Source organism: Pteropus vampyrus, unplaced genomic scaffold, assembly GCF_000151845.1.
Source record: "Pteropus vampyrus isolate Shadow unplaced genomic scaffold, Pvam_2.0 Scaffold483, whole genome shotgun sequence".
Lineage (NCBI taxonomy): Eukaryota > Metazoa > Chordata > Mammalia > Chiroptera > Pteropodidae > Pteropus > Pteropus vampyrus.
The window spans coordinates 75,621-87,276 of NW_011889264.1; the positions used below are offsets into that span (position 1 = coordinate 75,621).

The following is an 11,656-nucleotide window of genomic DNA, read 5'->3' on the forward strand; positions in this document are numbered from 1 at the left end:
CTCCTGGGATGAGAATCATTCCTTTGTCTGGCGTATCCATGTTGTACCTGCCTGTTAGTCACTTAGTAGTCACTTGGTTATCAGATAGATTGTTGTGGTATTGCAGAGCTTGCATTTGAGTAACCCTTATTTTACCTAATAAGGCTCCAAAGCACAAACAAGTGATGTTAGCAATTAGGAGATGCCATAGGTGTATATATAGGAAAAAAGTGTATATAAGATTGGTACTGTCTGTGGTTTCGGGCACCAACTGGGGATCCTGAATGTATCCCCCACAGATAAGGGGGGGGGGGCTGCTGTATTATAAATAGCACTGTTTCGGTAATTTTATTTCACATTGTCACTGCTATTATATGGAAATATGATTGATTTTTGTGTGTTGATCTTGTATCCTGCTATCTTGCTCAACTATTTAATACAGTTTTTAAAAATATAGTCTATGGGATTTTCTATACAGACGATCATGTCATTTATAAATAGAGACAATTTTATTCCTTCCTTTCTAATCTCTTGCTTTTTATTTTTCAACTTACTCATTAGCTACATCTTCCAATATGATATAGAATGTAAGTGGTGAAAATGGATTCTTGCCTTGTTTTGGATCTTAAGGGCAAAGCATTTATCTTCCACCATTAAGTATAAGCTTAGCTGTATGTAGGTTTTTTGTAGATTCCTTTTATCAGGTGAGGAAATTCCCTTTGATTCCTAGTTGCCAAGTGTTTTTTTGTTTGTTTTTCTCATGAACTAATGCTGAATTATGTCAAATGCTTTCTGGCATCAACTGATACGACCAGATAGTTTTTCCTTTAGATAGGGTGGATTACATTGATTGATTTTCAAATATCGAACCAGCCTTGCATTCCTAAGCTTTAGGTTCCACACTCTGCCACACTAACTGCATCTGCATCCAGAGCTAAGCAGCAGGGTAGACAGTAAAAAAGGCAATGGAATCTGTTCCAACTTCCGGTGATCACAGCTCCACTGCTAAAGAGAAAAGGGTCCTCTCCCTTCAGTTTCAGGTGCCTGCCCTGCTGCCACTGTTACCACTGGGCCACTGCTGCCACCAGTGTAGTACTGTCTGGGTGCTGGGGTAGAAGAGAAGGGAGAAAAGGAAAAAACAAACAAACTGAAATTTCTCCCACCCTCTCTGGCCCTTAGGAGATTTCTTTCCTGTGCCTCAGACCAGAGAGAACCTCTCTTCGAGTTCTTTCTGTTCACGTGTAGAGTGCACTTCCAGGTTTCAGGAGCCTTCAAGTCCAGCCCAGGCGATACTGGAGAGGGAAAAAATAGTAAACTACTCATCACCGGTTTGGCGGACCTTCAAATTCTGGTCTTCTTCCCACCTGCTTACTACCATTTACATTTATTTATTTATTTTTTATTTTTTTAAATTTCAAGTATACAGTACATTGGTTAGACATCTACATAGTTAGTAAAATGATCCCCCCCCATTGCTCCCTCCCTTCCCTGACCCTTCACCCTGCCAATGTATTAATGCTAACTGCATTCCTAAGTCTTGCTTCCCATTCCCGTGACCATCCGTCAGCTACTAATTTGTACTTCTTTAACCCTTCACCCATTCTCTCAGCCTCCTAAACCTCCTCTCTGCCCGTCACCAAATTGTCCACTATATTTGTGAGTGTTTTTGATTAGTTTGTTCTTTTTATTTCTTAGATTCCGCATATAAATGAAATCATATAGTGTTTATCTTTTTCTGACTTAAATACCTTCTAGGTCCATCAAAGCAATATCTTTTTCCATCTTTTTCATATGCTGGGGTCTTGTTTTATCTTTTCAGCCACTCTTGGTTGAAGCACTTAATTCTTTTCTATTTAAGGTACTGATTGATAGGAATATAGTTACCACCATTCTTTATTCCTGTTTTTGATACATGTTTTTTCTTCTTAAAGAAGTCCCTCCAACATTTCCTGTAATACTGGCTTAGTGGTGATAAATTCCTTTAGCTTATTTTTATCTGGGAAGCTCTTTATCTGTCCTTCAACTCTAAATGATAGCTTTGCTGGATAAAGTATTCTTGGTTGTAGATCCCGGGTCATCATCCTGTCGAATATTTTTTGCCAAGCCCTTCTGTCCTGCATAGTTTCTTTTGAGAAATCAGCTGCCAGTCTTATGGGTGTCCCCTTTTAAGTAATTCTTTTTTTTTCTCTTGCTGCTTTTAATTTTCTTTGTATTTAACCTTTGGCATTTTAATTATGATGTGTGTCTAGGTGTGGGCCTCTTTGGATCCCTGACTTTTGGAATTCTCTGAGCTTCCTGGGGTTTTATATCCATTTCTTTCACCAAGTTAGGGAAGTTTTTCATCATTATTTCTTCAAACAGCTGTTCATCATCTTGATTTTCTTCTGTTATGCTGATCAGATGAATATTTAGAGCCTTAATAGTGTCCCATATCCTCCTTAAATTATTTTTATAGTCTTGGCATCTTTTTTCTTGCCATTCTGGTTAAGTGTCTTGACTGGCTTTCCTGTCCTCTAGATAGGGCATTTGATCCTCTTCTTCATTCACTTTGTTTATTCCATTTAATACACTTCTCATCTCAGATAATGTGTTCTCCATTTCAGACTGGTTCCCTTTTATAATTTCCATTTCCATTTTTCTCTCTTTGTTGGAGTTCTCTACAATTCCTAAAAGTTCATTGAGCATCTTTATAACTAGTGTTTTGAACTCTGCATCTGTTAGATTGTTTGACTCCATTATATCTGGACTCTGTTCTGTTCTGTCATATGGTTTCTGCTTCTTTTTCTTCCCAATTTGGCTGCCTTTCCGTGTGTTTCTATATAGTACGCAAAGCTCCTAAGTCTCTTAGTCTTATTAGTGTATATTTGTGAAGTAGGTGTCCAGTGGCACAGTCCTGAGAGGAGTTCAGCTGCTGGCCAAATTTAGCCCAAGCCTCTACCCCTCTGGGGCCACCTGTTAAGATTCAGCTAGCAATCCACAAATGCTGTGCTTATAGTTGCCTCAAAAGGCCACACCAGAAACCAAGGCCAGCTGTCTCTACCAGTGTGAGTCTCAGCAAGGAGCGCCTGACTTGCTGAGGATACACCTGGATATGGCTTAGGTGGGGCCCGAGTTGGGGGAGGCGGGGTTTCAGGGAATCCTCTGGGCGGAGTGACCTCTGTTATCCAGTTTGATGACATCATAGCTATGGTGGTCCTGTGTCCGGCGCACTGGGAGAGGGGAGGGCTCAACAGGGACCAATGGATACCGCTGGCACTTCTGTACTGAACGAATCTTGCCTCGGCCCTCATTCCAACAATGTCTCCCTATAAGTCCGTGGTGCCCCCTGGGCGCAGCCGAATGGGCACTGGTGCTCAGAGCAAGCAGGTCCATCCCCATGAAAATCCGCTTGTGGACGTGGCCCCTTGATGAGGCATCTGCCTCCACCACTCAGGACCGGGCATCCCTGCGTCCTCACCCCATCCTACCTTCTGCCGTTGCAGGGTGCTTTCTTGGATTTCTCCACAGTTGTATGGCTTGTTCATCTAGATCCCAGGTGATTTTTCCTTGCTGCTGCTCCTTGTTTCCGTCACAACTTTGATTTGGTCACCAGAGGGATAAACAGAGCCTCTATCATCTATGCCAGTTTTCTCTCTCCCTACCATTTACATTTCTGAGTCCTTAGATAGCTGCTCCACGCACTTTGTCCAGGACTTATACTTGTAGCATTAAGAGAAACAGAAGAGAATATGCTTAATCTATCCCAGAACTGAGGCAAAGGTCCTACTATATTTATTTTGTGAAGCAAGAAAGGAAATGTGAATTCTTTCAAAATCTAAAAGTCTGCCTCCAAAGTGTGCTATGGGCTTATTTTCTAAAACTATGTATTAATTTACTGTGAGGTTTTTTGTTTTTTTTTTAAGAGATGAATCATTGCTTTTCCACTTGAGAGTGTTCAGAAATAAGTGTAATTTCTTCTCTATGTATCTGTTAAGGTTCTTGGGGTATAAGCAATAGCAATGGTCTGTTGCTAACTTAAACAAAAAGGAAATTCCAAGCAGATTTTCAACAGAGATGAGATAGATTTATGCTGGGGAAAATGACAGAAAATGCACAGAAAGAGAAAACCAAACTCACAGAAGTGACAAAAGGCTAAAGAAGCAAACTCAGAAAGAAACCAGGCTGTTATGGGAAGCAGGAATGCTCAAAAGCTTTGACAAAGCTTTTTGTTTCAAGAATTAAAATTCTAAGAGAGTGTGTCTGAAGTACAAGCCCCGCCCAAGTGGGTTATAGCCCCCAAAGAAAATCAAGGTGCTGTTACTGAAGATGCACAGCAAAAAGCAACAAATAAACGCTTCCCCAAGAACATGCCACACATGTTATTTTCCCGTTCTCCACAGAAATCTTAACTGAGGAATCTCTCTTTTAGTTAAGAAGAGAAAACTAATGCAGTCTCAGTATCATTAACAGCTTACAGAAGCAGTTCTCACACTTTCTGGTCTTGGGATTCCTTTATACTCTTAAATGTTAATGAGGATCCCAAAGAGCTTTTGTTTATGTGAGTTATATCTGTTGATATTCACATTAGAAATATAAAACTGAGAAAATTTTTAAATATTTATTAATTAAAAAGTAACAAACTCATTACAGGTTAACATAAATAACATCTTTATGAAAAATTACTATATTTCCTAAGACAAAAGTTTAATGAGAAGGAACCATTCTTTTACATTTTTGAAAATCTCTATATCTGGTTTAATAGAAGAAAAATGGATTCTCATATCTGCTTCTGCATTCATTCTGTTGTGATATGTTGTTTTGGTTGAAGTCTCTTTTTAAAAACCCAGCCTCACACAGATAAGAAGTTGCAAAAGGAAGGAGTATTTTAATAGCCCTTTCGAAAAATTGTGGATATTCTTCTTTGACTCTATACCAAACTTTGGAAAGTGAACTTTTCTAATCTGTTACATGAAAATGTGTTAGTCTATCTTATACTTTAAATGGATCTTTTACCCATGAATGATTTTGTAATAGAATGAATTGATCATCTGGAAAATATTGGTTCACAGAGTCAATGTGGGTTTGCCAAATGTTGACACATTAAAAATATTTTTAAAGTCACAGTTGTTAATATCACCATAAATCTTATCAGAAAAGTTGAAGAACTGGAAAGCTATCAAACATATGAATATAAGTTTTCCAAAGCACTAATTTTAACTTGAAGGCTTGAATGTTATCACCAGCAATAAATACTGTCAATTGTTTTCCTTGAAGTGCTAAGTTCATTAGCTCCTTCTCAAGACCATTACTGCCAAATACTCACGTCTGAATAACCAAAGTTTCTCAGTTCTTTCAAGTAAAAATGGTGTTCCATTTAAAACAGCAGCTAGATCAGCATGCAGCTCAAACAGTCACACAAATACAGCAGAAATACTTTAGGCAAACTTCCTATTCTGTCAGACAAGACAGTGAAAAGATGTCTGTTCATGGGTCTAGATTTAATAAAAAATTTTAACTGCTTCCTCAAAGACATTTAATTAAAACTGGCTTTTTTTTGAAACTCTAAGCATATGCCAACGAAGAATTCAATGACTGCTATTACAATTTACCTCTGTCTTGGTCATGCTAACACACCGGCAGTTTTACCCATCATTGCTTCTACACCATCAGTGCAAACAAATGTCAACGTACTGAAAAAGTCAATGTTTTGGCATTGTTACGAAAATTGCTTGGACCTGTGACAGGATCCCTGAGACCTGCAGAGATCCTCAGACCATAAGTTGAGAAGTTCTACAACTCATTTGATAAACTTAAAAAATCTAATATACTTTTAAATAAATTGACGTACACATTACAAAGCTTAAAATGCATCCAAAAGCCTCACTGAGCCTAGGCATCCCAAGGTATTTTTCCAAAGATGACCATTAATGATTTTATGACTCTAAATGAGAAATGAGAAAAATAATAAATTGAAGAGACAAGTGACATAGTATTACTTAATAACTAGGAAAGCAAGGTAATTTTGGTAGCCAGCCTCTAAGATGGCCTCCAATGATCCCCACCTCCTGCAGAGTCTCATTCCATACACTACTCCAGAGCTGGGCTAATCTGTATTACCAAGAGCATATGCCGCAAGTGATGATACGTTACTTCTGAGATTATGTTAAAACAGACTGCATCTTCTGTTCTTGTTCTCCTGAATCACTTGCTCCAGGAGAAGCAAGCTATCATGCTGTAACCAGCTCTATAGGGAGGCCCTGGAGTCTCTAGCCAGCGGCCATGGAGAAAGTGAGTCCTGCTAACAACTATGTGAATGAGGGAGGAAGCAGATCTTTCAGCCCTAGTTCAGTCTTGACATGACTTCAACCCTAGTATCCATCTTAATTATAATCTTATGAGAGATCGCGAGCCAAAAACCCTCAGCTAAACCACTACCAGATTCCCGACTCTTGGAAACTGAGAGATAATATTTATTGTTTTAAGCTGCTAAGTTGTGGAGTAATTTGTTACACAGTAGTAATAGTAATACAGCAAATATAATGAGATCTGGTACCTCATGGAAAATGGAAAAGCAAAAAGGAGCCAATGTAAGAAAATGGTTGACTGTTTCAAGGGAATTTAGATGTGAATAGATTTTTCCTAATGAACCCCCCAAACAGGAGATCTATGAGCTTAAATGATAAAAATAATAAATGTACAGCTAGCTGGAAGATAAAAGCCCACAATGACTCTTCCAAAAGAGGGGCCAGAAGACAAATCTACAAACCGTGTATTCTGAAGGAGTTGCATTTCTGAATCAGCTAGCTACTTAACAGGAGTTACATGAATTACTGTGAACTGGTGCTGTTTCTTCCCATTCAAAAGATCCTTAACTACGCTGAGAGTAGGCATGGATTCTTCCTCCCTTGCTAATGCCATTTCTAGCATTTTCCCTCCAATACAAACCTGACTTACCTGTACTAAAAATCTATTCTTGGAATTATTCTTCCTTGGAATTGGAATTACCTCAACATTCTCTGCAAAACCAAAAGTAGTTCCTGCCAAGGTCCTTAACTGGGTTAAGTAAAATATCTGCACCTCATACTAGTTGTTTTTTAACAGGGTCCTTCAATACTCAGTACACAGCCAACGGACAGAAAGTCTTCATTGCTAAGCAAGGCTTTATTCTTGCCCTTTTTAGGGGGTCCTCTTTTCTTATTGTTTTTCTTACTTTCCACCACCAAGGCAATGGTGAGCTTAGCCCCCACCTCTGCATCTGCTTCCATACCCCTAGCCTTCATTACTGGAGAATAGCCTTTTCTGACTGGTTCCCATGACCACTTCTATGTTTTAAATAAAAATAAATTCTACTACTTGAAGCTACCTGAGCCATGACACATAGTTCCAAACTCTTGAACGCTCCACTAGCTTTTTTCTTGTTAAAAACACTACTTGCCAGCCTTCTACCATGACTGTTCTTCTAACTGGCTGATTATCCCAGCAGCTCTAATTGTCTATTCAAATGTTCCCTAACCCTCTCTACCTGAAGACAATTGCACAAAATAGCTCAAAATCAGTCTCACATTTCCCAAGGTCCCAGCTTTTCTCTTTGGTCTATTATAAACAAGGGTGACTAAACCCTAAACTAGTTACTTCTAGCCCTTCCACGATTCTAAATGTGTAATAACCTCCAAAATATCAGTCTTCAATATCAACCCATTTCCTGTGTACTGTGACCCCTCCTGCCAGAGCCACAAAGACCACCAAAATCACAAAAGCTGAGCACCTACCATTAATGGTTCTTTCCAAGTCTGGGCTGAAAAGGGGTCACCTGAAGAGGTAATATCAATGGGGGGGTGTGTGTGTGTGTTCTCTTGCTCTCTTCATCCATTTTCCTCTACCCCACACAAAAAGATAAGTATTGTATCCTCAAAGACCTCTGATTCTTGTTAAAAGAAAAAAGAAAGAAAAATAGAGCCTTACAGCCTCCTTGACCAGTTTTCTACTGGATTCGACCACTGCCTCTGTCAGTGTAAATTCCGTTTTAATCATCTCCAGCACATTGATAGCTGATTCCAGTGGTGTGAGCTCAGCCTCCATATCAAAGGAACAGTCTAGGACAAAGAGCACAGTTTTTACTTTAAGCGATCTTAAGTTATGTCCAAAAACACATATATTTATGGCAAAGAAATGCAAATATAGTTAAGATTTGCATTTAATTATTGACATATTTGCTATAGGCTTACAAACATATTAAGTATCCAAATTCAAATAAAAGAATTTTAAAGACTTAATTTTCAAGACAGGTAAAAAGTTATTTTTTAAAACACATGGATTTGCATCTCAAATTTCAGGATACATGCATCCCGAGATACAAGCCGCCAGAAACTGAAGACCGTTTTGCTTAACAGCTGTCAAGTTCAATTCAGAACAAAAATGTGCTCATACTCTGAAAAACAATCTACTATGGAGGAAGAAATGGCCATCTTAACATAACTAACTTCAGACAGAAGCAAAGTTGGGGCGAGCAAGAAACAGGTGGGAGGCAAAAAAAAAAAAAAAAAAAGGCAAGCAAGAGAATCTCAACTGGAGAAAACTAGAGCCAGAGATTAATTCAGCACCGTGATCAAAACATAGTAGTGTACCTTAACCCCGAGTCCTTAAGTTCTGGAGATAAATTTTATAACAACATAACTCTAAACAAGCCCAGAGAAGAACACAAAAACTAGCCATACCTAAATTTTCCCCTTCTTCAATGCGCGATAGACACTGCATAACCCGCAGCAGCCGGGACACGGTATGCTCCTTCCCCAAGGGCCTGACAAGTAAAGCTGGGAAAGAAGACATCGTTGGTTCGGCGACACCCCCAGCCCCGACACCCGGGCCCCAGAGATCCCCTTCCCAGGCGCCCGAGCGTCCTTCCCCCGGCCCGGCCCTCACCCTGCATGATGTCCCGGATCTGCCTGAAGTCCCCGTACCGGCTACTTCGAAAGGCCCGCAGCGCCTCGTGGAAGTAGAACTTGAGCACCCAGCGGTTCACAGCCTCCTCCAGTCGTGCCTCCCCCGCGCCCCGCTCCGCGGCGCCCCCCAGCCCCGGATCATGCCGTCCCCGCCGAGCCCGCCCGCCGCTGCGGGACGCCCGCCGGCTTGCCGCCCGCCCGCTGCCGTCGCTGCTCCCGCCTCCTCCCGCCATCGCGTTCGATCGCCGCGCACCCTCCCCGCCCTCCCGACCGGGCCGCTTCCTCGACTGTGACGCCGCCGGGTCACGCACGACGCCCGGGCCGGAAGCGGGGCCCGCCGTCCCGGCTCCCGCGGCCATGATACAGACGGCGTTCCGAACCGCCCGCGGGCTTCTGGGAGGGAAAGGACCGTGGGGGCCCGGCCCGGCTCGCAGACTCCGTAGTTCCTGTGCACTGGCCGCAATGCCTGCTGGGGCTGAAAGTCCACGACGCCCGGAAGCGTAAACCGACCGTGGTTTGCAGTCAAGTGTCTACTTTGCTCCGACATTCTGGAATACTCACTGTGCTCGGGACGCGGGACTGTGTATAAGATATTGAAAAATAAATACGTGCATCTTATTAAGCACTTTTAAAACTGAAATGTAACAATAATGGAGGAAACTTTGTTAAACAAATTTACACTTTAACAATTTAAAGCAAAGCCCAGCGTTAACCCAATCGAGATCAAGAAATAGAATATGGTCGGTACCCTCGAAACCTCTAGACACAAGACACAAAATTATTTAAATTACAAAAGTAACACATTTTGTAGAATAATTAGGAAAAAAGGAAAAGGTTAACATTTAACTCCCACATGAAAAAAATAAGACGACATTTAGGTTTATAGCCTTCCAATATTTTCTGTATACTTATTGTGCGTATATTTATAGTTATTTACCAAAAAATTATACATTTTTATGTAACCTTCATTTTTCACTTAACGTGTAATGAACATCTTTCCATTAAATATTTTTTTCTACAGTATCTTTAGCAGCTACATAGCATTCTAATACATGAAAGTTTTCTTTATCCAAACCCCTACTGTAAGATGTTTAGGTTTTTCAAAATTTTGTAATTCTAGACAATCTCCATGTTAGAAATGTCATCGTAACTGTATCATCGCACAAATTCATAATTATTTCCTTAGGATAATTTTCTGAGTAGAATTACTGAGTCAGAATATGCAGAACACAGGTCAGAACATTTCATTCATCACTCATCATCCTTTTGCTTTTGAACAAGATGCAGACTTCTTAACATGACTTTTACAGCCTAGAAGTCACCTGTTTGCCAACCTCATTTTGAGCTCACAGGCGCACAACTTTGGTCACTTCCATTTCACCTGCTACTCAATCTGCCTGGAGCCTTCATCTTGTCCTTTCTTGCCTAACTACATCCTTGTCCTTCAAGCGTCATTTAAAAGATATTTCATCCTTTCTTGACTTTCTGAGCTAGATTAAATCCCTCTTGCTGTTCCTCCTTAGCACTTCATATTTCACCCTTTCTGAAATACATTCTCCACAGTTAGCTCCTCTGGGGCAGGCACCCTGTCTGCCTGTTCACTCTACGTCCTGGAACCTAGCCCAGGGCCTGACACATTCCTTAGGGTTAGAATGAATTGATTAGGTACATGAATAAGGCTTTTGATACATGTCGAAAAACTGTACCACCAGAAAATTATATTTGCTAAGATTTAATTTCATGCCCACCAGCAGACTGTATTCAGGGACATTCTTAGGCCTGCCTCCCATTTATTATGTATTTGTGTCATGATTTTCTAGATACAGAACAGCTGACTGCATAATCTTATACCGTACAGGATACCTTCCTTGAGTTCTTTTCTCCCCTACTATCCTTGTAGATCGTCCTAAAGAGGACTTTTTGAAAAATCATGGCCCCTCTCTCCTTCTCCAGGTACTTTTCTCGTTCAACCACAGTTCTAAATCCACTTCCAGCCTCCATTTTTCTGGACACAGTCTTGAACTTTACTTTCTCCTTTGCATTTCTGTGATGGGTTTGCCACACTGACCTGGGAGAGTCCATTCCCCACTCCTTCACTGGGCGCATCATTGTCATATCTTCCATGTGCAGGGGAGTGATTTAGTAACGGGCATTTCCAGAGGACTGGGTGGGTCTGGAGTGGGTATAGGAAGGAAGTGAGGACATAGGGTGTGAGTCATGTACAGGTGTCTCTGATGCTCTTGGAATTCATTGCCTGGTACCTGGACCAAATAGAGAAATGCCAATTCTGGTGGGTGGGTGTGCTCCCTCCCTGGGAGGTCCAGCAACTAACTGGTCTAGCTTCAAAGACTTTCTACCAGCCCCAATGGACTAGAACCAGCACAGATCCACATCGGAGCCACTAAAGGACAACTTACGAAGGCAAGTGGCAGCATCACTGAAGATGTGAAATTACATGCTAGACCCTTGAATTAATTAGACATAGACCTCATTCTGTGTTGTATCCTGCTCTGAGAAAATCTCCATGTGGTGGACATTCCAGAATAGGGCAAGAGGCCTCTCGGTCTGACAGATCTTTGGTGATTGTGGCTGCTTTGCGATCCCAGCCTGCCTGCCCGCCTTAACAAGGAACCAAACTATCTGCCTCAAATTCTGACTCCTCCACTTGCTAGCTCTGTAACCTTGAGCAAGTTACTTTACCATCTCTGTGCCTCTGTTTTCTCAACTGTCAAGCACAAATAATAGTGGTACCTCATAGA

General features: G+C 41.1%; 1 protein-coding gene across 2 annotated transcripts in view; it reads right to left on the bottom strand.

Moving 5' to 3' along the window:
- The window catches only part of TERF2 (telomeric repeat binding factor 2), a 24,633-nt gene extending 15,290 nt beyond the window's left edge, over window positions 1-9,343 (bottom strand). Inside the window, exons 1-3 of one of the 2 annotated variants that reach the window (XM_011382578.2) lie at window positions 8,878-9,343; window positions 8,673-8,768; window positions 7,921-8,051 (exon numbers count right to left, since the gene is read on the bottom strand). In XM_011382578.2, coding sequence (XP_011380880.1) covers window positions 7,921-8,051; window positions 8,673-8,768; window positions 8,878-9,256 — 606 coding nt within the window. In that variant the 5' untranslated portion in view covers window positions 9,257-9,343. The remainder of the gene's footprint in view (window positions 1-7,920; window positions 8,052-8,672; window positions 8,769-8,877) is intronic. The other variant, XM_011382579.2, reaches the window with a different exon arrangement.
- Between the last annotated feature and the right edge of the window lie 2,313 nt (window positions 9,344-11,656).